The sequence below is a fragment of the Gorilla gorilla genome, chromosome 5 (assembly GCF_029281585.2).
Source record: "Gorilla gorilla gorilla isolate KB3781 chromosome 5, NHGRI_mGorGor1-v2.1_pri, whole genome shotgun sequence".
In the NCBI taxonomy this organism is placed as follows: Eukaryota; Metazoa; Chordata; class Mammalia; order Primates; family Hominidae; genus Gorilla; species Gorilla gorilla.
Genome location: NC_073229.2, coordinates 51,088,580 through 51,115,399, shown reverse-complemented (window position 1 = coordinate 51,115,399; position 26,820 = coordinate 51,088,580). Strand labels below are relative to the sequence as shown.

At 46.8% G+C, this 26,820-nt stretch overlaps 1 protein-coding gene across 1 annotated transcript; it reads left to right on the top strand.

Annotated features, from left to right (window-relative positions):
* Nucleotides 1-14,617: 14,617 nt before the first annotated feature.
* On the top strand, nt 14,618-16,070 carry LOC101152998 (acyl-protein thioesterase 2-like). The gene has a single exon (XM_055390173.2). The coding sequence runs from the start codon at nt 14,657-14,659 to the stop codon at nt 15,350-15,352; it is 696 nt and encodes a 231-aa protein (XP_055246148.1). The 5' UTR covers nt 14,618-14,656; the 3' UTR covers nt 15,353-16,070.
* Nucleotides 16,071-26,820: the final 10,750 nt, after the last annotated feature.

The window sequence follows — 26,820 nt, the reverse complement described above, 5'->3', positions numbered from 1 at the left end:
CCATAACAATGGGCAAACAGCAGCCCTCAGGGCTGCACTGCCTTTGGAGTAACCTTCTTTTGTTTCTTAACTTCTCTAATAAACTTGCTTTCACTTTATGGATTTGCCTTGAATTCTTTGTTGCATGAGATCCAAGAACTCTCTCTTGGGGTTTGGATCATGACCACTTTCTGGCAACAATTCTTCAAAGAAACCTTTTTTTTTTTTTTTTTGAGACAGAGTTGTGTGTTTCCCTCTTGTTGCCCAGGCTGATTTGCGATGGCGAGATCTCGGCTCACTGCAGCCTCCACCTCCCAGGTTCAAGTGATTCTCCTGCCTCAGCCTCCTGAGTAGCTGGGATTACAGGCGCCCATCACCATGGCTGGATAGTTTTTTTTTTTTATTTTTAGTAAAGATGAGATTTCACCATGTTGGCCAGGCTGGTCTTGGACTCCTGACCTCAGGTGATCCACGTGCTTCAGCCTCCCAAAGTGCTGGGACTACAGGTGTGAGCCACCACGCCCAGTCCAAAGAAAACTTCATATCTGATTTTCTATTTTTTAAAAAACGCCTTACAGGTTGGGCATGGTTGCTCATGCCTGTAATCCCAACACTTTGGGAGGCCGAGGTGGGTGAATTGCTTGAGCGCAGGAGTTCGAGACTGAAACTGCCTTTGCAAAATTATGACTGAGACAGTGAAAGAAATCTAACTTAACCGACTCCATTTTGCTTCTAACCTCCAAGCTGTCATTCATTCCTGGGCCTAGGCTGAACTAACTTTGGGAGAAATTTGGTTTATAATTTAAAACAAAGACAATAATAACCCTTTCCCAAAACAGACCTCTTTCTTGCCTGGGGACTAGATTGCCTTTGTAGGACTAACACAGATTAGAAATTATGGTTTAGGCTGGGTGCAGTGGCTCATGCCTGTAATCCCAGCATTTTGGGAGGCAGAGGCGGGCGGATCACCTGAGGTCAGGAGTTCGAGACCAGCCTGACCAATATCATGAACCCCCCATCTCTACTAAAAAAGTAGCTGGGCGTGGTGGCATGTGCCTGTAATCCCAGCTACTCAGGAGGCTGAGACAGGAGAATGGGTTGAACCCCAGAGGCAGAAATTGCAGTGAGCCGAGATTGCGCCATTGCACTCCAGCCTGGACAACAAGAGCGAAACTCTGTCTCAAGAAAAAAAAAAAACAGAAAGAAAGAAATTACGGTTTAGGAGTCATGCAGGTGAAGGCTACAAGATTCTGACCCTCCCTAAACATCTCCTAAGATCAGTGCTTGAGACATTTTGCAGACCCTGCACTTGATGGATCAGCCGGTACCACCCAGATTGATTAACTGGCTCATCTGATCTTATGGCCCCCACCCAGGAACTGACTCAGCGCAAGAAGACAGCTTAGACTCCCTATGATTTCATCTCTGACCAATCAGCACTCCTGGCTCACTGGCTTCCCCTGACCCACCAAGTTGTCCTTAAAAACTCTGCTCCCCAGGCTGGGCGAGGTGGCTCGTGCCTCTAATCCCAGCACTTTGGGAGGCTGAGGCAGGTGGATCACCTGAGGTCAGGAGTTTAAGACCAGCCTGGCCAACGTGGTGAAACTCTGTCTCTAAAAATACAAAAATCAGCTGGGTATTGTGGCACAGGCCTGTAATCCCAGCTACTGAGGCTGAGGCAGGAGAATCACTTGAACCTGGGAGGTGGAGGTTGCAGTGAGCCAAGATTTTGCCATTGCACTCCAGCCTGGGTGACAGAGACTCCATCTCAAAAAACAGAACAAAACAACAACAACAAAAACAAACTCTGCTCCCTGAATTCTTGGGCAGACTGATTTGAGTAATAATAAAACTCCTGTCTCCCACACAGCAGGCTTTGCGTGAATTACTGTTTCTCTATTGCAATTCCTCTGTCTTGAGAAATCGGCTCTGTCTAGGCAGCGGGCAAGGTAAACACATTGGGCGGTTATGAGACCAGCCTAGTTAACACGGTGAAACCCCATCTCTACAAAAAATACAAAAATTAGCCGGGTGTGGTGGTGCATTCCTGTAGTCCCAGCTTCTCAGAAGGCTGAAGCGAGAGGATGGCATGAGTCCAGGAAACGGAGGTTAGAGTGAGCCAAGATTGAGCAACTGTACTCCAGCATAGGCAACAGAGCCAGATCCTGTACCCAAAAAAAAAAAAAAAGCCTTACATTATTTTTTTGCACCGTTTCAACCAGTGCATTGTGACAGCTCTGCCCATTAGCTAAATCTAGCTAATCAGTATAAGCATCTGCCCAGTCTGCCCATCTGGCTGGACTTCTCCAGGGAAAGTCCACACTGACACTAAAAGTCTGGCCACAGAAGCTGTTATTCTTTAAAAGTGCCAGGCCTTCACATTGAAAGCTTAAAACAATTTTCTCCCTTCTCTTTTTCTCTTTTGAAATTATGACATACTTAAGTAGAAAACTACATAGAATAGCTATAATGAACCTGTATGGGCCAAAGGAAAACTTCCCTTTCGCCCTCTGAAGGTTGGCTGGAAAATTAACTCACAAAAGATAGATGCAGGCTGGACACGGTGGCTCACGTCTGTAATCCCAGCACTTTGGGGGGCCGAGTCGGGTGGATCACCTGAGGTCAGGAGTTCAAAACCAGCCTGGAAACATGGTGAAAATATAAAAATTAGCTGGGCACAGTGGCGTGTGCTTGTAATCCCAGCTACTCGGGAAGCTGAGACAGGAGAATCACTTGAGCCCAGGAGGTGGAGGTTGCAGTGAGCTGAGATTGTGCCATTGCATTCCAGCCCTGTCGACAGAGCGAGAGTCTGTCCAAAAAAAAAAAAAAAGTGCATTGGAGAAGAGGCATATAAATGGATTAATGTGTACACAGAGAGAACCACAGAGTGATTAACCAATACACAACAGGGTTCAGGAGCTTATTTACCATCCTGGCAAAACAGGTTATGGGATAGGGAACAGGAATTCTCTTGAGGGGCCATAGGCGATTATTAGGGAGAATGAATGGGCCCAGAGATAGAGATTGAGTTTTGAATAGTTCTCTGTGGAATGTGAATGAGCTGAGAGACAGACTCTTTTGGGAAAGGACCTGCTCAGGTGTGATTCCATTCCTGATCTTACAGGGAGGGGAAGAGAAAACAATTATTCTTTGTGGTATGTCTGGACTTGAAGCAGATAAAGGAACTTCAGAGAATAACTCATCCTGGCTGTGGGAGAGCTGGTTGAGAAGAGAGGTCAGAGAAACCTTGAAGTTTCTTCTTCAGTTCAGCATGTCGGGATATTTTGGGGAATTAATTTCTGAGCCTCAGCAAACCTCACAGACTCACCACTTCCTTATACAACTGTAAACACAAACTTTTTTTTTTTTTCTTTTTTTGAGACAGAGTCCCATCCTGTCACCCAGGCTGGAGTGCATTGGCACGATCTCAACTCACAGCAACCTCTACCTCCCAGGTTCAAGCAATTCTTGCCTCAGCCTCCCAAGTAGCTGGGATTACAGGCCCGTGCCACCCCACCCGGCTAATTTTTGTATTTTTAGTAGAGATGGGGTTTCACCATGTTGGCCAGGCTGGTCTCAAACTCCTGACCTCAGGTGATCCACCTGCTTCGGCCTCCCAAAGTGCTAGGATTACAGGTGTGAGCCACTGTGCCTGGCCTCTTTTTTTTTTTTTTTGAGACTAAGTGTCAATCTGTCACCCAAGCTGGAGTGCAATGGCAGGATCTTGGCTCACTGCAACCTCCACCTCCCGGGTTCAAGCAATTCTCCTGCCTCAGCCTCCGGAGTAGCTGGGATTACAGGCGCCCACCACCATGCTTGGCTAATTTTTTTATATTTTGAATAGAAACGGGGTTTCACCATGTTGCCCAGGCTGGTCTCCAACTCTTGACCTCAGGTGATCCGCCTGCCTCAGCCTCCCAAAGTGCTGCGATTACATCTTTTTTTTTTTTTTTATGGGGGTGGAGTTGGGGGTGTCTCACTATGTTGCCCAGGCTGGTCTCCAACACCTGGGCTCAAGTGTTCCTCCCACCTGCCTCGGCCTCCCAAACTGCTGGGATTGTAGGCATGCACCACTGTGCCTGACCTAAACTGTTTTCTTCCACCATACTCTTGTTACCTGAAAAAAACCAGGGTTTGTTTGCCTGGCAAATAACAAATGACTCTCCACAAGGCAGGTTTTAATCAATAAGAGTTTAATTACTCGTCACAAGTAAGGAGAGCACTGGGAGGATTCTTCAAAGCAGTGTCTCCTGGAGTGAAGTGACAGGAGGATTTTAGGGGGTGATGGGGAGGGGAGAGGGTGCCTCATTGCATGTAGAGGAGGGGTCCCAGTTTTGGAAACACAGTGAATCCTCACGCCCGCACACAGGTCACGTGCTATGAGAATGAAGCCACAGCTCCTCCCAGGATGGAGATTTCAGCATGGTAATGAGGAACTTTCACTCGGGTTTATCTACAAGTTTCTGGGGTCTGCCAGGAGCCAATTTTAACCAACTAGGTGACTGCACTCAACACAGGGTTTAGGAAAAAAGAGGCTGCAGGGCGGGAGGCTGTAAAACAAGCCAACTGCTCAGGGTGATTAAATTTCTGTAATCCCTGAAGACCCTCCCTGTCTGCTCACACAACACAAAACACTTGTGACCAGATGTATGGGACTTTTTCTCCGCACACCAAGCAGTTAACTATCCAGCAAACACTGAGTGTCCTATTTGATTCAATTCAGCCACTAGCTACCCGGAGATGGTATCAGATTCCACAGGGGGAGGGCTGAGTCCCAAAAGACTGCCTCCCACTTTAGATGCCAATTCCAAGACCAAGGCTGTGATCTGTGCTTCTGACAAACCCGCTATAAATCAGGGTTCCTACAACCCCCTCCTTGGCTTCATAATTTGCTAGGATTGCTAACAGAACTCAGGGAAACACGTTTATCACTTAATTATGAAGGACGTTATAAAGATATAGATGAATAGCTAGATTTAAAAGATGCAAAGGGTGAGCTTTCGGGAGGAAGAGGCTTGGCACTTCCATGGTCCATCTGGGCACCACCCTCCCAGCACCTCCAAGTATCAGTACCCTGCCAACCCATCAATTCTTTTTTTTTTCTTTTGAGAGGCAGTTACACTCTGTTGCCTAGGCCAGAGTGCAATGGCAAGATCTCGGCTCACTGCAACCTCCACCTCTTGGGTTCAAGGGATTATCCAGCCTCAGCCTTCTGAGTAGCAGAGATTACAGGCACCTTCCACCACGCCTGGCTACTTTTTATATTTTTAGTCGAGACAGTGTTTTGCTATGTTGGCCAGGCTGGTCTCCAACTCCTGACCTCAAGTGATTTGCCAACCTCAGCAAAGGGCTAGGATTATAGGCATGAGCCACCGTGCCCAGCCCCCATCCATTCTTGTTCAAGAGTTTTTATGGCCGGGCCACTGCACTCCAGCCTGGGTGACAGAGCAAGACTCCGTCTCGGAGAAAAAAAAAAAAGAGTTCTTAGAGGCCAGGTGTGGTGGCTCATGCCTGTAATCTCAGTACTTTGGGAGGCCGAGATGGGCAGATCACCTGAGGTAAGGAGTTCGAGACCAGCCTGGCCAACATGGCGAAACCCCATCTCTACTAAAAATGCAAAAATTAGCCAGGCATGGTTGTGGGCACCTGTAATCCCAGCTACTCGGGAGGCTGAGACAGGAGAATCCCTTGAACCGGGGAGGCAGAGGTTGCAGTGAGTCAAGATCACACCACTGCAGTCCAGCCTGGGTGACAGAGTACTCTGTCTCAAAAAAATTTTTTTTTTGAGACAGATTCTCGCTCTGTCGCCCAGGCTGGAGTGCAGTGGCCTGATTTCGGCTCATTGCAACCTCCGCCTCCCGGGTTCAAGTGATTCTCCTGCCTCAGCCTCCTGAGTAGCTGGGACTACAGGCGTGCGCCTCCATGCCCGGCTAATTTTTGTATTTTTAGTAGAGACAGGGGTTTCACTATGTTGGCCAGGCTTGTCTCAAACTCCTGACCTCGTGATCCAACCACCTCGGCCTCCCAAAGTGCTGGGATTACAGGCATGAGCCACCATGCCCAGACAAAAAAGGAGTTTTTATAAAGCGTAATCTTCAAACACCACTCCTTTTCCTGGAAGTTGGTGGGTGAGGCTGAAAATTCCAAATCTACTCCTTTAATACCTTGGTCTTTCTGGTGCCCAGCCCCATCCTGAGGCTACTTAGGGGCCTCACCCTAACTCATCTCATTAGCATAAACTCTGGTGTGATCCAAAAGAGCTCATTATGAATAATAAAAGACACTCCTGGCCTGGCACTGTGGCCCAACACTTTGGGAAGCAGAGGCAGGAGGATCACTTGAGCCCAAGTTCAAAACCAGTCTAAGCAGCATAGTAATTTGCCTGTCTCTATTCAAGGAAAAAAAAAAGTTAAAAAATAAAACAACAGCCAGGCGAGGTGGCTCACGTCTGTAATCCCAGCACTTTGGGAGGCTGAGGCAGGCGGATCATGAGGTCAGGAGTTCGAGACCAGCCTGGCCAATATGATGAAACCCCATCTCTACTAAAACTACAAAAATTAGCCTGGTGTGGTGGCGCGCATCTGTAATCCCAGCTACTTGGGAGGCTGAAGCAGGAGAATTACTTGAACCCGGGATCACGCCATTGCACTCCAACCTGGGTGACAAGAGCAAGACTCCGTCTCAGAAAAAAATAAAACAACAAAAGACACTCATCACTCTGGAAATTCCAAGTGTTAGGAGTTCTGTGACGGGAACAGGAACAAAGATCAAATATATTTCACATTATACCACACCAACACTAATAATTTGCCCTCTTTTTTAAAATAAGTAACACAGGTCCAGTGCGGTGGCTCATGCCTATAATCCCAGGATTTTGGGAGGCCGTCGTGGGCGGATCACCTGAGGTCAGGAGTTCTAGATCAGTCTGGCCAATATGGCAAAACCCTGTATTTACTAAAAATACAAAAATTAGCTGGACATGGTGGCGGGCACCTGTAATCCCAGCTACTCGGGAGGCTGAGGCAGGAGAATTGCTTGAACCCGGGAGGCAGAGGTTGCAGTGAGCCGAGATCCTGCCACTGCACTCCAGCCTGAGTGACAGAGCAAGACTCTATCTCAAAAAAAAAAAAAAAAAAAAAAAGACCGGGCGTGGTGGCTCACGCCTGGAATCCCAGCACTTTGGAAGGCCGAGGTGGGCACATCACGAGGTCAGGAGATCGAGACCATCCTGGCTAAAATGGTGAAACCCCGTCTCTACTAAAAATACAAAAAATTAGCCAGGTGTGGTGGTGGGCGCCTGTAGTCCCAGCTACTCGGGAGGCTGAGGCAGGAGAATGGAGTGAACCCGGGAGGCAGAACTTGTAGTGAGCCGAGATCGTGCCACTGCACTCCGGCCTGGGCGACAGGGCGAGACTCTGTCTCAAAAAAAAAAAAAGACAGGAAATGTCAGTACTGATACATTTCACACTTTGGAAATGTAGAATCATCACAGAGAAGAATCACAAGAGTATGTTTTAAAAATAACCTAGGGCTAGGCACAGTGAGGTGACTCACGCCTGTAATCCCAGCACTGTAGAAGGCCGAGTGGGGCAGATCACTAGAGGCTAGAGGTTGCGAGTTCAAAAACAGCCTGGTCAAAATGGCGAAACCCTGTCTCTACTAAAAATACAAACATTAGCCGGGCATGGTGGCACACACTTGTAATCCCAGCTACTAAGGAGGCTGAGGCAGGAGAATCGCTTGAACCCAGGAGGCGGAGGTTGCAATGAGCCAAAATCACACCATTGCACTCCAGCCTGGGTGACAGAGCAAGGCTCTGTCTCAAAAATAAAAAATAAAAAATAATAACCTGGTGGATGGCTTTCAATAAATAACTAATAAATATGGTATGTCAACATCCATACAGATTGTACACATATTCGACCTTTTTCTTGGCTTGATTGGTACTGGAAAAATTTATTTTATTTTTGAATACATGATAGAACTGCAGGGTTTGAAATGTAAAAGAAGAAAAAGGGTATATGTGACAATCTCCCTCCCACTTCATCCCTCATCCACATACTTCCCTCCCCTGGAGACAATGAATGTCATCAATTTCTTCCAAACTTTTTATTTATTTATTTCTGGATTATTAGTATTATTATTGTTTTCTTTTTTTGAGACAAAATCTCCCTCTGTTGCTCAAGCTGGAGTGCAGTGGCGCGATCTTGGCTCACTGCAGCCTTTGCCTCCCTGGTGCAAGTGATTCTTTTGCCTCAGTCTCCCGAGTAGCTGGGTTTACAGGCCTGTGCCACCACACCCAGCTAATTTTTGTAGTTTTAGTAGAGACAGAGTTTCACCATGTTGGCCAGGCTGGTCTCAAACTCCTGACCTCAGGTGATCCACCAGCCTCAGCCTCCCAATATGCTGGGATTACAGGCGTGAGCCACCACACCTGGCCTATTTTATTATATTTATTTATTTATTTAGAGACAGAGTCTCACTCTGTCACCCAGGCTGGAGTGCAGTGGTGTGATCTCGGGTAACTGCAACCTCCACCTCCTAGGTTCCACAATTTTCCTGCCTCATCCTCCAGAGTAGCTGGATTACAGGAGCCCGCCACCACGCCCAGGTAATTTTTTTTTTTTTTTTTTTTTTGAGACAGTCTCGTTCTGTCGCCCAGGCTGGAGTGCAGTGGCGCAATCTTGGCTCACTCCAAGCTCCGCCTCCTGGGTTCACGCTATTCTCCTGCCTCGGCCTCCCGAGTAGCTGGGACTACAGGCACCCGCCACAACGCCTGGCTAATTTTTTGTATTTTTTTAGTAGAGACGGGGTTTCACCATGTTAGCCAGGATGGTCTCAATCTCCTGACCTCATGATCCACCTGCCTCAGCCTCCCAAAGTGCTGGGATTACACGCCCAGGTAATTTTTGTATTTTTAGTAGAGACAGGGTTTCGCTATGTTGGCCAGCCTGGTCTCAAACTCCTGACCTCAGGTGATCCACTTGCCTTGGCCTTCCAAAGTGCTGGGATTACAGGCATGAGCCAACGTGCCCAGCCTATTATTTTTAAATTGACAGATAAATTTTACATATTTATCATATAGGACATGATGGTTTGGTTTTGGTTTGATTATTTATTTATTTATTAAATATTTATTTATTTTTGAGACAAATTCTAGCTCTGTCACCCAGACTGGAGTGCAGTAGAGTGATCTTCTTGGCTCACTGCAACTTCAACCTCCTGGATTCAAGAGATTCTCATGCCTCAGCCTCCAGAGTAGCTGGGACTGCAAGCATGCACCACCATGTCCAGTTAATTTTTGTATTTTTTGATAGAGATGGGGTTTCTCCTTGTTGGCCAGACTGTTCCTGAGCTCCTGGCCTCAAGTGATCCATCCTTGTCAGCCTCCCGAAGTGCTGGGATTACCGGCGTAAGCCACCGCGCCTGGCCTGCTTTTTCATTTTTATTTTCACTATTTTTTTGAGACAAGTCTCCCAGGCTGGGGTGCACTGCCACAGTCAAGGCTCACTGCAATCTCAAACACCTGGGCTCCAGTGATCCTCCCACCTCAGCCTATAGCTGGGACTACAGGCTCCAGCCACCACTCCCAGCTAATTTTTTGTATTTTTTGTAGAGACATGGCCTGCCTATGTTGCCCAAGCTGGTTTCAAATTCTTGGGTTCACGCAATCCTCTTGCCTTGGCCTACCAAAGCACTGGGATTTCAGGTGTGAGCCTCTGTGCCCAGCCTAATTCTTAGTTTCCATAGGTATTAAATGCTATTTTGAAGCATATATAAACTTGGAATGACTAAATCTAGCTAATTAACATATGCGTTACCTCACATAATTACCATTTTTGTGGTGAGAACACAACATTCAATCTCTTAACATTTTTCAAGAATACAATATATTGGTTTGGTTTGGTTTGTTTTGTCTTTTTCTTGAGACGGAGTTTCGCTCTGTCACCCAGGCTGAAGTGCAGTGGCACGATCTCGGCTCACTGCAAGCTCCACCTCCTGTGTTCACGCCATTCTTCTGCCTCAGCCTCCCAAGTAGCTGGGACTACAGGTGTCAGCCATCACACAGCTAATTTTTTTTTTTTTTTTTTTTTGTATTTTTAGTAGAGACGGGGTTTCACCATGTTAGCCAGGATGGTCTCAATCTCCTGACCTCGTTATCCGCCCCCCTCGGCCTCCCAAAGGGCCTGTTTTGCTTTGTTTGTTTTGAGAGGGAGTCTTGCTATGACGCCCAGGCTGAGGTACAATGGTGTGATCTCGTCTCACTGCAACCTCTGCCTTCCGGGTTCATGAGATTCTCCTGCCCCAGCCTCCCGAATAGCTGGGACTACAGGTGCACACCACCACACCCAGCTAATTTTTGTATTTTTAGTAGCAATGGGGTTTCACCATATTGGCCAGGCTGGTCTCGAACTCCTGACCTCAGATGATCTGCCCTCCTCAGCCTCGCAAAGTGCTGGGATTACAGGTGTGAGCCACTGCGCCTACAATACATTGTTATTAACTATAGTCATCATGCTGTACCAAATTTTAAATAGGAGGATATTCTATGTGTTCTACAACTTGCCTTCTTTTTCTGATGAACTTCATATTTTTGAGTCTTATATTTTGATGTTTTTCGTTTTTTTTTTCTTTTTGAAATATTTAGACTCAGTTAGCTCATTTTATGTTGTAGAACAGTGCTGTCCAATAGAACTTTCTGCAATGATGGAAATTTTCTATATCAGCATTGTCTAATATGGGTACTCACTAATCACATGTGGCTACTGAGCACTTGAAATGTGGCTAATGTGACTAAGGAACTAATTTTTGAGACAGAGTCTTGCTCTGTCGCCAGGCTGGAGTGCAGTGGCGTGATCTCAGCTCACTGCAACCTCCACCTCCAGGGTTCGAGCGATTCTCTTGCCTCAGCCTCCTGAGTAGCTGGGACTACAGGCGTGTGCTACCACACCCAGCTAGTTTGTGTATTTTTAGTAGAGATGGGGTTTCACCCTGTTGGCCAGGATGGTCTCGATCTCTTGACCTCCTGATCCGCCCGCCTCGGCAAAGTGGTGGGATTACAGGCGTGAGCCACCGTGCCTGGCCGAGGAACTAAATTTAAATTTTTAAAATGTGAAACATAGACGTAATTTTAATTATTTAAATTTAAGTTTAAATAGCCTCATGTGGCTCATTGCTACCATGTTGGATAACGCAGCTCTTTAATATTCAATTATATAAATATATCACAAATAATGTATCCATTCTTCTGTTTACTGATTTTAAAGTATTTCCAATTACTTTATATACTGTTATGTTAAAAAATGCTGCAATGAACATACTTCTGCCTGCCTCCTTGAGCAAATGTGGGAGAGGCTGGGTATAAGCTCATAAGTAGAGTTGTATTAACAACTCTACTAGATATTGCCAAATGGTCTCCACAGTGGTTTTTCTGGTTTACGCTCCCATCCACTAGAAGAGAGTCCCTGTTGCCCTGGAGCTTCAACAACATCTGATATTCCCAAACCTGTCTTTGCCAATTTAATGAATGTCGACTTGTTATTTTATTATTTTATTTTTAATTTTATTAATTTTATTTTTTTCACCTCATCGTTATTTTATTTTATTTATTTATTTATTTATTTATTTATTTATTTATTTTAAGACGGAGTCTCACTGTTGCCCAGGCTGGAGTGCAGTGGTACGATCTCAGCTCACTACAACCTCTGTGCCCCCACCCCCTCCCTGGGTTCAAGCAACTCTCCTGCCTCTGCCTCCTGAGTAACGGGAATTATAGGCGCCTGCCACCACACCTGGCTAATTTTTGTATTTTTAGTAGAGATGGGGTTTTGCCATGTTGGCCAGGCTGGTCTTGAACTCCTGACCTCATGATCCACCCTCCTCAGCCTCCCAAAGCACTGGGATTACAGGCGTGAGCCACTGCACCCAGCCCTTGTCGTTATTTTAATTTGCTTTTTTTTGAAGCCCAAAATGTCAGTATTAATTTGCGTTTTCTATTTTCTCTTTGAGGGATTGTCTTTCCTATATTTAAATTTTTTTTTCTCTTGGGTTGGTTGTCTTTTTCATATCGATTTATGGAGTTCTTTGTAAATTCTAGACAGTAATTCTTTCTTGGTTATATACCTATATATGATGTAGTCTGCTATGGCATGGCTTTTATTATTAATTTAATGTTTGCAAAACCAGTATATTTACATATATTTCAAAAGGTACAAAAAGATAACCAGGGGCTGGGCACGGTGGCTCACACCTGTAATCCCAGCACTTTGGGAGGCTGAGGCGGGCAGATCACGAGGTCAGGAGATCGAGACCATCCTAGCTAACACAGTGAAACCCCATCTCTACTAAAAATACAAAAAATTAGCGGGGTGTGTTGGCAGGCGCCTGTAGTCCCAGCTACTTGGGAGGCTGAGGAAGGAGAATGGCATGAACCAGGGAGGCGGAGGTTGCAGTGAGCCAAGATCGCGCCACTGCACTCCAGCCTAGGCAGCACAGCAAGACTCCGTCTCAAAAAAAAAAAAAAAAAAAAGGTAAAAAAGACAACCAGGATTTTTTTTTCTTTTTTTGTGACAGAGTTTCACTCTTGTTGCCCCCAGGCTGCAGTGCAATGGCCCGTTCTTAGCTCACTGCAAGCTCCACCTCTCGGGTTCAAGCAATTCTCCTGCCTCAGCCTCCTGAGTAGCTGGGATTACAGGCGCCTGCCCCCAAGCCCAGCTAGTCTTTTTTGTATTTTTAGTAGAGATGGGGTTTCACCATGTTGGCCAGGCTGGTTTCGAACTCCTGACCTCAAGTGACCCGCCCACCTCGCCTCCTAAAGTGCTAGGATTACAGGCATGAGCCACCACACCTGGCCAGATAACCAGGATTTTTTAGAGTTAAACACAGATTTGCCATATGAACAAAGATTCTCTCCTGACCAAATGCACGCCAGTTTCCTCTGAACCCTATCCCAGCTAGGCCTCAATCTTGGATGATAAGGACTTTTTTTTTTTTTTTTTCTTGAGATGGAGTCTTGCTGTGTCACCCAGTCTGGAGTGCAGTGGTGCGATCTTGGCTGACTGCAACCTCCACCTCCTGGGTTCAGGTGATTCGGCTGCATCAGCCTCCTGAGTAGCTGGGATTACAGGCACCTGCCACCATGCCTGGCTAATTTTTGTACTTTTAGTAGAGACGGGGTTTCACTATGTTGGCCAGGCTGGTCTCGAACTCCTGACAGCAGGTGACCCTCCCATCTCGGCCTCCCAAAGTGCTGGGATTATAGGCGTGAGCTACCGCATCCGACTTGATAAAGACCTTCATGAACACTAACATAGTTTCTAACAGTTCAAGGCCACATCTCTAGGATGACCCTAATGCCCTTTAAAGTGTCTGACTGAGAGAACTCAAGGCTGCCAGAAGAATGTACTGTTTGTTCCAGCCCACATCTGAAGGTAAGGCCCCTGTTTCCCAGCTGCTGTGAGAGTGTAGGAGTCTAATGATAAGCCCCAGCTAACAAGGCCAGGTGGGCTTAACACAGACCAACCCCCTTCCCACTTTTTGTAATCTGTCACTTCTCTGACGTCACTGAGTCCCCACTCACCCTCTGTTCTTTCGTTCTTGCTTTAAAATGCCCAGTTATCTCTACAAATCAAAGTTGAGTTCAGTTCAAGCTAGACTCTTTTCCCTATTGCAATAATATGTCACTGATTAAAATCTGTTCTTACCACTTTATTTATTTATTTATTTATTATTTTGAGACGGAGACTTGCTATGTGGCCCAGGCTGGAGTGCAATGGCACAATCTTGGTTTACTGCAAAATCTGCCTCCCGAGTTCAGGCGATTCTCCTGCCTCAGCCTCCTGAGTAGCTGGGATTACAGGTGTGCACCACCATGCCCAGCTAATTTTTGTATTTTAGTAGAGATGGGGTTTCACCATGTTGGTCAGGCTGGTCTCGATTTCCTTGCCTCAAGTGATCCGCCCGCCTCGGCCTCCCAAAGTGCTGGGATTACAGGCGTGAGCCTCTGTGCCTGTCCTGTCCTTACCACTTTAGCTAGTGTCTGGCTTTGTTTATCTATGAGATGATCCAGCAATTCCACTCCCAGGTATATACCCAAGAAAAATGAAGATATATATCCACACAGAAACTTGTATACAAATGTTTATAGCTACATTATTTATAATAGCCAAAAGGTGAAAACAGTCCAAATGCCCACTAACTGATGAATGGATAAATAAATTGTGATCTGTACAGACAATGGAGTATTATTCAGCCATAAAAAGGAATGCCAGCTACTAGGGAGGTTGAGATGGGAGGATCACTTGAGCCTGGGAGTTCGAGGTTGCAGTGAGCCATGACCATACCACTGCACTCTAGCCTGGGTGACAGAGTAAGACTCTGTCTCAAAGAAAAAAATAAATGAAAGGAACACAGGAAGTGATGGGCTGAGCATGGTAATCCCAGCACTTTGGGAGGCTGAGGCAAGAGGATCCCTGGAGCCTAGGAGTTTGAGACCAGGCTAGGTAAGTAACATAGGGAGACCCCATGTCCACTAAAAATAAAAAAATTAAAAAATTAGTGTTCCGGCGGGGGCGGCCAAGGGGGAAGAGTGTGTGTCTGCGGGAGAAAGAGGAGAATCACCCAAGTGGCCTCAGAAGTCCCAGGGAGTGGAGGCCCCTGCCATGGAGCAGTGTGGTGTATGTGTGGTAACACCATGTCTGTGCCCCTGCTCAACGATGCTGCCACTGTGTCTGGAGCTGAGCGGGAAACGGCCGTGGTTATTTTTTTACATGGACTTGGAGACACAGGGCACAGCTGGGCTGACGCCCTCTCCACCATTCGGCTCCCTCACGTCAAGTACATCTGTTCCCATGCACCTAGGATCCCTGTGACCCTCAACATGAAGATGGTGATGCCCTCCTGGTTTGACCTGATGGGGCTGAGTCCAGAAGCCCCAGAGGATGAGGCTGGCATCAAGAAGGCAGCAGAGAACATCAAGGCCTTGATTGAGCATGAAATGAAGAACGGGATCCCTGCCAATCAAATCATCCTGGGAGGCTTTTCACAGGGCGGGGCTCTGTCCCTCTACACGGCCCTCACCTGCCCCCACCCTCTGGCTGGCATCGTGGCGTTGAGCTGCTGGCCGCCTCTGCACCGGGCCTTCCCCCAGGCAGCTAATGGCAGTGCCAAGGACCTGGCCATCCTCCAGTGCCATGGGGAGCTGGACCCCATGGTGCCCATACGGTGTGGGGCCCTGATGGCTGAGAAGCTCCGGTCTGTTGTCACACCTGCCAGGGTCCAGTTGAAGACATACCTGGGTGTCATGCACAGCTCCTGTCCTCAGGAGATGGCAGCTGTGAAGGAATTTCTTGAGAAGCTGCTGCCTCCTGTCTAACTAGTTGCTGGCCCCAGTGCAGTACCCCAGCTCATGGGGGACTCAGCAAGCAAGCGTGGCACCATCTTGGATCTGAGCCGGTCGAGCCCCTGTCCCCACCCTTCCTGACCTGTCCTTTTCCCACAGGCCTCTAGGGGCAGGTGGCAAGGCCTGGCTGGGCCTTCCTTCCTGGCCTCAGCCACCTGGCTCTGTCTGCAGCAGGGGCAGGCTGCTTTCTTATCCCATTTCCCTGGAGGCGGGCCCCTCTGGCAGCAGTATTGGAGGGGCTACAGGCAGCTGGAGAAAGAGGCCCAGCCACTGACCCACTCACTCAGGACCTCACTCACTAGCCCCGCTTTGGGCCCCCTCCTGTAACCTCAGGGTTTGGCCCATGGGGCCCTCCCAGGCCCCTGCCCCAACTGATTCTGCCCAGATAATCGTGTGTCTCCTGCCTCCACTCAGCTGCTTCTCAGTCATGAATGTGGCCATGGCCCCGGGGTCCCCTTGCTGCTGTGGGCTCCCTGTCCCTGGGCAGGAGTGCTGGTGAGGAGGTGGAGCCTTTTGAGGGGGGCCTTCCCCCAGCTGTTTCCCCACACTGGGGGGCTGGGCCCTGCCTCCCCGTTACCCTCCTTCCCTGCAGGCCTGGAGCCTGTAGGGCTGGACTGAGGTTCAGGTCTCCCCCCAGCTGTCTCACCCCCACTTTGTCCCCACTCTAGAGCACGGAGGCGGTGGGGGAGGAGTTGTGTCTCGTCTTCTGTCTCCATGTGGTTTTTCGGTGTTTTTCTTGTTATGTCCTGGATTCTGATAAAATTAAATAAATTGCTTCCTCAAAAAAAAAAAAAAAAATTAGCCGGACATGGTGACTCGTGCCTGTGGTCCCAGCTACTCGGAAGACAAGAGGTTGGAGTATCACTTGAGCCCAGGAGGTGGAGACTACAGTGAAACATGATCACACCACTACACTCCAGCCTGGGCAATGGTAAGACCCTGTCTCAAGGAAAGAAAAAAAAGGAATGCGGTAGTGATACATTATATGCTACAACTGTGAGGAACCTCAAAAACATTATGCTAAGTGAAATAAGTCATTATTTATGGATTTTTTATTTTTCATTGTCAAGTTAGCATTGTACACAAATACACACACATGCTCACACACACGGCTTGGTTTGATTTGCAAAACTTTTATTTAGGATTTTTCCAGGTATGTTTGTCAGTGAGATTAGCCTATAGCTTTCCTTTCTTTCACTGTCTTTGTCTAATATTGTTATAGAGGTTATATTAATTTTTTTTTTGAGATAAGAGTCTCGCTCTGTCACCCAAGCTGGAGTGCAGTGGCACAATCTCAGCTCATTGCAACCTCCACCTCCCAGGTTCAAGCTATTCTTGTGTCTCAGCATCCCGAATAGCTGGGATTACAGGCATGTGCCACCATGGTCGCCTAATTTTTAAAAAAAATGTTTTTAAATTTTTAGTAGACATGGGGTTTTGCCATGTTGGCCAGGCTGGTCTCGAACTCCTGGCCTCAAGAGATCCACCCGCCTTGGCTTCCCAAAATGCTGGGGTTACAGGCATGAGCCACTGCTACCAGACTGGGTTATATTAAGTCTTATAAAATAGTTTGAAAGTATACTCTCTTTTTGAAAGGCATTTTTTTTTTTCTTTGCTTGTTTGTTTTTAGTTTTCTTTTCTTTCTTTTTTTTATGTTTTTGAGACGGAGTCTTGCTCTGTTGCCCAGGCTGGAGTGCAGTGGCACAATCTCGGCTCACTGCAACCTCTGCCTCCCAGGTTCAAGCGATTCTCCTGCCTCAGCCTCTTGAGTAGCTGGGATTACAGACGCCCACCACCACACCCGGTTAATTTTTGTATTTTTAGTAGAGACAAGGTTTCTCCATGTTGGCTTCCCCAGGCTGGTCTCGAATTCCTGACCTCGTGATCTGCCCACATCGGCCTCCTAAAGTGCTGGGATTACAGACGTGAGCCACCACGCCTGGCCGCTTGTTTTGTTTTTAATGTTGGTTATAACTCTGTATCTAGGTAATTATCTCATGAAGCATTTTTCTGCTATTGGAAGCAATTTGTATAAAACAGTAAGCCTCTTCGCCCCCATTCTTTTACGGGGCTAATTGCTACTCATTCTCCAGTTCTCATCATAAACTTCACATTGTTAGAAAGGGCTTTGCTGTCTCTCCACTAGATTAGGTGTCTCTGTTCCATGACTCTCAGCACATTTCATTGTGATGTCTCATTAAATGTTGGTATTCTCAGCTGGACCCTAGGCTACATGGACAGGGACCTAACTTTTGTTCACCACTACCCCAGTGCTTAGCACATTGATGTCACAAAATTGGCCACCAATAAATATGTTTGGCGGAATGAGTGAAAGAAACACGGCAAACTGGAGTGCCCTGGGAAGGCCTCCTGCTTCAGAACAAAGGAGAAGACCGGAAGAAAGAAGGGCTACAGCCCAGCTGTGGAAGCAGAGCACTAGGCAAGGAGGTGTCAGTGCAGTCCTGGTCCCTCTGTGCAGGAGCCTCTCATAAAGAGGCCGAGCTGTGTCAGCACCAGGGGCCCCATCATCATAGGAGGTCAGTGAAGCTTGGGAGTTCTGGCAGATGCAGCAGAGGTGGCCCTGAACACTTGGAGATTCTGGGATGGTCACCTGGGAGCCAGCAGCCATGCAGGGTAATGGGGAAGACAGCAGAGATTTCTGGAGATTGGCTCCCCTCAAAGACAGAGAGAGGAGCTTGGGCAGGACTAGATTTTCCAGTTTTTTTGTTTTGTTTTTTTGTTTTTGTTTTTTGTTTTGTTTTGTTTTTTTGAGACGGAGTCTCACTCTGTCCCCCAGGCTGGAGTGTAGTGGTGCGATCTTGGCTCACTGCAAGCTCCGCCTCCCGTGTTCGTGCCATTCTCCTGCCTCAGCCTCCTGAGTAGCTGGGACTATAGGCGCCCACCACCACGCCCAGCTAATTTTTTGTGTTTTTAGTAGAGACAGGGTTTCACCATGTTAGCCAGGATGGTCTCGATTTCCTGACCTCGTGATCTACCCGCCTCGGCCTCCCAAAGTGCTGGGATTACAGGTGTCAGCCACCACACCCGGCCTAAGTCACACTTTCAAAATTCCTAAATCCACCCAAGGCACGGATAGCTCAGTGGCTTCTGCAGGGCCCTGGAGAAACTTCCCTCACCAGGTTCTGACCCTCTGGCTCATGTTGGGTAATCATCTTGTTTAGTCTGCATCTGCACCTTAGTACCAGGAAGTGCCTTAGGCAGAGGAACAAGAATTCACTACTCACTGGAAAAACCAATGTCCCAGGTATTCTAGCTTACCTATCAGTCTCGTGTGACTTTGGCTAGTGTCAGTCAGTTCCCTTGAATGTCAATAACCCTGAATATTCTGGCAAATAGAACTTTAAGTCAAGTTATCCCTGGATCCTAGTGACAATCATCAGTCCTTAATACTAGATGATGGTTTGTTTGTTTATTAGTAAACCCTGACTGAGCACCTCCTGGGGGGCAGACCATGGTTGGGTCTGTCCCTGGTATCAACTTAGACAAATATTTCCATGTGATCCAGATATCTTAATCTATAGAGTGGATCTGAGAGCTAATGGCTTAGACCAGCTATTTGCTAAATTTCCGTCCCAGTATCTCAAAGGAGAATAGAGTAATGAAGGAAGGAGGTACTTGAGAGGGCCTGATTCAAGCAAGCAGGTTTGACTAAATTGTTGGATGGAGTCACCATCACTACAACATTCCTCTCTGAGTAAAGCTGGGGCAATCCCAAGACAAGCCTTACAACTGAGTAGGGGCCTCTGGGAGCTGACTCTTCCCTGAGTTGACCAGCTACCGGCCAGACCAAGGTCACATTGGCACTTTTTTACTGCCATGCACAGACCTTTCACTTTTTCACTATGAGGGCATTTTACCACTTTATCCTTTGAATAAACTACAAGTACATAAGACACTTCAGCCTCACGCAAGCTTGGAAGGTAGGATACCGCAATGGTGGGTAAAAGCATGTGCTCTGGAGACAAAGTCTGAGATCAAACACAACCTCCAGGGAGTCTCTCTGAACCCATTTTCGTTCAGGGGGCTGCCTGAAAAAACAACAACAAAACAAAAAACCCAACCTCCCGCCTTTATGTCTCTGGGTCTCATGGACAAATACGGTTAATAAGAGTCCTGCAACAAGGCTGGGCGTGGTGGCTCAAGCCTGTAATCCCAGCACTTTGGGAGGCCGAGGTGGGCAGATCACCTGAGGTCAGGACTAGCCTGGCCAACATGGTAAAACCTGTCACCACTAAAAATACAAAATTAGCCTGGCGTAGTGGCACATGCCTGTAGTCCCAGCTACTGGGGAGGCTAAGGTGGGAGAATCACTTGAACTCGGGAGGTGGAGGTTGCAGTGAGCCAAGATGGCACCATTGCACTCCAGCCTGGGCGACAAGAGTGAAACTCCATCTCAAAAATAAATAAATAAATAAAAATAAAAATAGAGTCCTGCAACAGTGAGGATGCATTCAGATGAAAGCAACAGAAAACTCAGCTAATAATGTCAGTTAATAAAGACATTTAATTGTTTCATATTTCAAAAATGTCTGGAGGTCAGCAGCCAGTAAGCCCCTTAACGATATTATCTAGGACCCAGGTTCTCTTCATCCTGCTCCATCATCCTTGGCGCGCTGGCTTTTGGGGCCCTCTGTGTGATACTCCACTGATATTCTTGGCACATGGGAAACATCATCTGCTCTTGGATTTCCCAGATCAATCTGAGGATATTACTTCTTGGGGGTAGGTAGGGCCCTGTGGTGGTCTGGACTGTTATTCCCAATTCTTTGCTTCCTCCTTATTATTTAAGTGTACATCCATCCCCTTTGCTGTGTGACTTGCTTGTGCCAACAGAATGTCAGAGGACATGATGCAAGCAGATGCTTTAAATGTGCTTTTGTAGTTTGGCTTGGCCTCTTGCACTCCTGTGATCTGACAAGAGAAAGGCAAATTCCAGATATCTATTGCCCCTTCAGCTGTGGCCCAGAATAGACACTGGACCAGGACTAAAGGAGTCCTACCAAGCCCTGTCAAGCCCAGCCTAATTAGACAAACCACAGGCAACTCACAAACCCATGAGCATGAAAATAAATAGAGTGGCTTAAGCAATCTCCTGGGGACAGGTATAGGAGGACAGCAAGGGTCCTTGGGTTCTCAGAGTGTCCTCCAGCTCCTCCGGTTTATGAATCAGTATGTACTTGGTCACATTCATCCTGGGGGCCTTTGGCTAAAGTCAACATTTAGAGTTTCTCGTGGATCTCTTGGCTGGATCTGATCTCATTGATGCTTTCTGGCTGACTCAACCTCCCTGTGGCTCTCGGTAGCCCAGTGGGACCCCTGAATCTCTACCATGTCTCCCATTCAGCTCCTAACCAAGTTATGCAAACCACATGCCTCTGCTGCCAGGTCACCCTCTTCCTACCCCCAGGCCCCATGGCAGGCCCATGGCTCTCAATTCAATACCCATCACTGGAAAAGGGCTGGTAAAGCAAAACAGACCCTGTCTCCCTGCCAGTGCATCCTGATTTGCCCACTTATCTACAATGGGCAAAATTTTGTAGCAGCTTCAGTGATCTCTTCTGTTTTCTGGATGTTTCTGAAGCCATTCCCCCAATTCCAAGGCATCTCCTTGACTCTCATCTCCCTGCCTTCGTCTTGTTGAAACCCCAAGATAAGAAGTGGTAGGCTTCTCTTTTATTCTTTTCATATCTTATCTTTGGCTTCCTGGCTCTAATTGCCACTTCAAAAGACAAGGGTTCCCTTTGGAAACAATCTGTTGAGGTAGGTGTTATTATCCTCATTATGGAAATATAGAAAATCAAAGATGAGAGATTAAATTACCTCCTCCTTTGGTAGAAACTTGATTCTAGATATGGCTCTTGATTATGTTAAATGGGAGCTAAGAGAATGCAGAAAACGATTTCTTTCTCATAGTCCAGTTTTCAAGTCCATTGTCTTGCTGCAAAATCCTATTTTGAATTTCAGTAGATGCATATTATCATTTCCTTCTCTTTATATTTCTTCTGAAACAATCTTAATCTCCTCACAAGCAGTTTGATGCCACAACCAAATAAGAAAGAGGTCATTTACTTGCTGAAGGCAAAAGAGAAGAGTATAAAAGGAAAAAACACATTAATAGTTTCTTCATACATTATCCATTCTAGCTCCCTGCTTCCACCTGACTTCCCTATTGCAAAGTCTGGAGAATTTTTATCTAGTCCTTTGAATGTGTGTGTGCACACATGAGAATTCATGGCTGCATGCAAGAGTGTGTGTGCATGCATGTATTGATGAGAGTGTTGAGAAAAGGAACTCTTCATTTTCCTTTTTTTCTTTTCTTTTCTTTTTTTTTTTTTGAGACTGAGTCTTGCTCTGTCGCCCAGGCTGGAGTGCAGTGAGCTCATTGCAACCTCTGCCTCCCGGGTTCAAGGGATTCTCATGCCTCAGTCTCCCAAGTAGCTGGGATTCCAGGCACGTGCCACAACACCTGGCTAATTTTTGTATTTTTAGTAGAGACGGGGTTTCACCATGTTGGCCAGGATGGTCTCGAACTCCTGACTGCAAGTGATCCACCCGCGTCAGCCTCCCAAAGTGCTAGGATTACAGGCGTGAGCCACTGCGCCTGGTCCATTTTTTCTTTCTTTTTTTTTTTTTAATGCCATAAGTCTTTGAAACTCTAAAGCCAAAAATTTGACCCATTTATTTATAATTGGTATCATACTGTCATTCCTTTCTTTAGGTAATAAAGCCAGAACCATTGGTTTTTTTCATTAAGATAGGGAACCAGGTTACAAGGATTACCAAAAATATAAGATAATAGGCTGCTATTTTTAAAATCTTACCTCTCCAGGATCTAAGTCAGTGGCAACAGGGAGGGAAGAGAGGCATTTCGTGACCCAAACCAACTGCTGCTGAGCTGTCCAGTGCTCTGGCTCTCCTTTGACTTCTTGGAACCATCACTTTGACAACAATAAACTCCCAATGCAGGAAAACAAAGCCAGGATTTTTTTTGAGTCTCAGCCACATGCTAAGCGATATGTGATGTACTTTTGTGTACATTATCTCATTTCTTCTTAAAGCAATCCTTCATATATAGTAGGTATTATCATTTTCACTTTTTTTTTTTTTTTTTTTAGACAGGGTCTCATTCTGTCACCCGGGCTAGAGCGCAGTGGAGCAATCACTGCAGCCTCAAATTCCTGGGCTCAAGAGATCCTCCCACCTCAGCCTCCTGAGTAGCTGGAACCGCAGGCGTGTGCTACCATGCACAGATAATTTTTAAATTTTTTTGCAGAGATTGGGATCTCATTATGTTGCCCAGGCTGGTCTCAAACTCCTGGCCTCAAGCAATTCTCTTGTCTCCGCTTCCCCAAGCCTTGGGATTACAGGCATGAGCCACTGCACTTGGCATCATTCTCATTTTTTAATGATGAAACAGGGTGCACAGGCTGAAAGAGGTAGAATAACTTCCCCAAAGCCCAACAGCTAAAACATGAAAGAGCCGGGATTCGGCCGCCCCGTCTGGGAGGTGAGGAGCGCCTCTGCCAGGCCGCCCCATCTGGGAAGTGTACCCAACAGCTCCGAAGAGACAGCAACCATCGAGAACGGGCCATGATGACGATGGCGGTTTTGTCGAAAAGAAAAGGGGGAAATGTGGGGAAAAGAAAGAGAGATCAGATTGTTACTGTGTCTGCATAGAAAGAAGTAGACATAGGAGACACCATTTTGTTCTGTACTAAGAAAAATTCTCCTGCCTTGGGATGCTGTTAATCTATAACCTTACCCCCAACCCCGTGCTCTCTGAAACATGTGCTGTGTCAACTCAGGGTTAAATGGATTAAGGGCGGTGCAAGATGTGCTTTGTTAAACAGATGCTTGAAGGCAGCATGCTTCAGAGTCATCACCACTCCCTAATCTCAAATACCCAGGGACACAAACACTGCCGAAGGCCGCAGGGACTTCTGCCTAGGAAAACCAGAGACCTTTGTTCACGTGTTTATCTGCTGACCATCTCTCCACTATTATCCTATGACCCTGCCACATCCCCCTCTCTGAGAAACACCCAAGAATGATCAATAAATACTAAAAAAAAAAAAAAAAAAGAACCGGGATTCAAACCCTGCTCCTTGGTACTGCTAACCTCACCGTCGTTTCTCTACATTGGGTGCCTCTTGAGAGATTGTGCTAGCACTACATGGAGAGGACTCTATAAAGATGACTACTTTCTTCCTTGTGGGAGTTTTTATTTTATTTTAATTTTTTGAGACAAGGTCTCGCTCCGTTGCCCAGGGTGGGTTGTAGTGGCACGATCTTGGCTCACTGCAGCCTCAACCGCCCTGGACTCCCATCTTGACCTCCAGAGTAGCTGGAACTACAGGCGCATGCCACCACTCCCAGTATTCTCCTGCCTCAGCCTCCCGAGTAGCTGGGACTACAGGCGCCCGCCACCATGCCCGGCTAATTTTTTGTATTTTTAGTAGAGACGGGGGTTCCCCATGTTAGCCAGAATGGTCTCGATCTCCTGACCTCATGATCGGCCTGCCTCGGCCTCCCAAAGTGCTGGGATTACAGGCGTGAGCCACCGCGCCCAGCCTTAAATTTTTTATACAAAGTCTGGATGTAACAAAAGCCCACCAAGAGTTTTGCCTAGGCCTTTCCTGGAACTTAAAGCATGACAAAATAATGAAGGAATCCTTAATGGGACCCATTTAGGATTAAACAAGTTTTACTGTGGGTCTGAAGGAACTCCCCAAACCTCCATGATTTAGCAGGAGACAAGATAAGGGTAATCACCCCAGCACCTGGACCCATTTAGATAAGTAAATTCACTGAGGCTCCAGAGGAAGGTCTTCAGGACTTGGACCTTAGATATAGATTAAAAGAAGTTAATCACTTATGTCTTTAGATGAATGCACATGTACACATAGACATATAGCTTAGAAGGTATATAAGCTCTGAAAAACTGTAATTTTGAGTTGGTCTGGAAATAATATCCAGGCCTTCTCCCCATAACCGGTTACAGAAATAAAAATTCTCTTCCTCCCCAGTTCATCTGCATCTCACTGTTGGGCCGAAAGAAATAGCAGCCCGACCCTCAGTTCGGTCTGGGAACAGTGGCACATGCCTGTAATCCCAGTTACTTGGGAGGCTGAGGCATGAGAATCGCTTGAACCCAGGAGGTGGAGGTTGCAGTGAGCTGAGGTCATGCCACTGCACTCTAGCCTGGGCAACAGGGTGAGACTTTGCCTCAAGAAAATAAATAAATACATACATATGTACATACATACATATATAAAATGAGTTTACTGGCCACGTGCAGTGGCTTATGCTTGTAATCCTAGCACTTTGGGAGGCTGAGGCGGGCAGATTGCTTGAGCCCCTGAGATGGATAAAAAAGCCACCCGACCTGGAGGTGCTGTTGAGGGCATTTCCACTCTTGTCTTTAAACTTGGGCTTTTATGGCATCATGGTTTGTGATTTATAATAAATAAGTAAATAAATAAACTTGGGCTTTTAAAGAACAGAACTATGGGCCAGGCACAGTGGCTCACGCCTGTAATCCCAGCACTTTGGGAGGCTGAGGCGGGTGGATCACCTGTGGTCAAGAGTTCGAGGCCGGGCGCAGTGGCTCATGCCTGTAATCCCAGCACTTTAGGAGGCCGAGGTGGGCAGATCACGATGTCAGGAGATCGAGACCATCCTGGCTAACATGGTGAAACCCTGTCTCTACTAAAAATACACACAAAAAGTTAGCTGGGCGTGGTGGCGGGCGCCTGTAGTCCCAGCTACTCAGGAGGCTGAGGCAGGAGAATGGCGTGAACCCGGGAGGTGGAGCTTGCAGTGAGCCGAGATCGCGCCACTGCACTCCAGCCTGGGTGAGAGCGAGACTGTCTCAAAACAAACAAACAAACAAACAAACAAAAAAGAGTTCGAGACCAGCTTGGCCAACATGATGAAACCCCGTCTGTACTAAAAATACAAAAATCAGCTGGGTTTGATGGTGGGCACCTGTAATCCCAGCTACTCGGGAGTCTGAGGCAGAAGAATCACTTGAACCCAGGAGCTGGAGATTGCAGTGAGCCAAGATCCCACCACTGCACTCCAGCCTGGACCACATAGTGAGACTGTCTCAAAAAAATAAAAAATAAAATAAAATAAAGAATGGAATTGTGGGTAAAGAAAAAAAAGTCTAAAGTTAATACTTTCTAAAGATTTTTTTAAATTCTAAAATGCATATTTTCTTCCAGACCAACATATACTTTTAGCTACCTTCTCTGTTCAAGTCTAAATGTTGCCAGGTCTTCCTGACGTGTAGAGGAAATCCCTCAAACATCAGTAATGCAAAGCTTCTTTTCTGGTTTACTTGGGTTATCTATTGCCATGTAACAAACTGCCCCAGAACTATTTCCTAAAAAAGCAACCATTGTATGTTTTGCACAATGCAGGGTCAGAATTCCTCAAGGGCGCAGCTTGCCTCTGATCCATGTGATGTCTGCTGGGGATGAAAGGCCCATGACGGTTTCTTAACTTACACGCCTAGAGCCTCAGGTTGGAGAGTTCGAATGGCTAGGGCATGGCTGGAACTGCTCAACTAGGTCACATGTCTGGGCCTCATCCCGACAGAAACCCACCAGACAAGAGATTGTCCAGGACACGTGACAGGGACAAGAAAGAAAAAAAGACCTAAAAATACTGATGGGAATTCCCAAGTAACAGCCCAGCTAGGTCACTGTAGCACACGTCACTGACCCATCCATGCCCCCTGGGCAGTCCCACTTTAATGTACTTCTGCTGACTTCCAACTGCCAGTGACTGTGGCACGTTGCTTGAAGTGTCTCTTCAAAGCCAGGGAAGGTTACTCTGCCCAGGAACAAGGCAGGCAGAAGTAGCAGGGAATTAACCACCCCAGGAGCAGCTCTCACACCCAACGACTGCCAGAATTTGATTTATAAATACCCCAGCTCCCTTGCCCTTGCGTGCAATAACTCTGAGGTATACGTTTTACATTCTTCCCAAAGGTCCTCTGCAGGATTAAGCCTCACTCACTCCCAGTCATAGTTAGCATCATGGCTGCCTTAGCTTCCCTGTCTCACATTGCTACTCCCCACCTGTGTTTCCACTGAGCACTCTACTCAAATCCATGTCTTAGGGTCTCTTGGGGGGAACCCAAGCTAAGAAAATCACATTAAAGTCACCAAGCCCCATGCAAGATGAACAAAGCTACTCATCAGCTTTCTATTTTACTTTATTTTATTATTTATTTATTTTTTGAGATGGAGTCTTGCTTTTCAGCCAGGCTGGAGTGCAGTGGCGTGATCTCAGCTCACTGCCACCTCTGCCTCCTGGGTTCAAGCCATTCTCCTGCCTCAGCCTCCAGAGTAGCTGGGATTACAGGCACCCGACACCACATCTGGCTAATTTTTGGATTTTTATTTTATTTA

Coding starts and splice junctions, on each gene's coding strand:
- LOC101152998 (XM_055390173.2), top strand. CDS start 14,657: ATGTGTGGTAACACCATGTCTGTGCCCCTGCTCAACGATGCTGCCACT.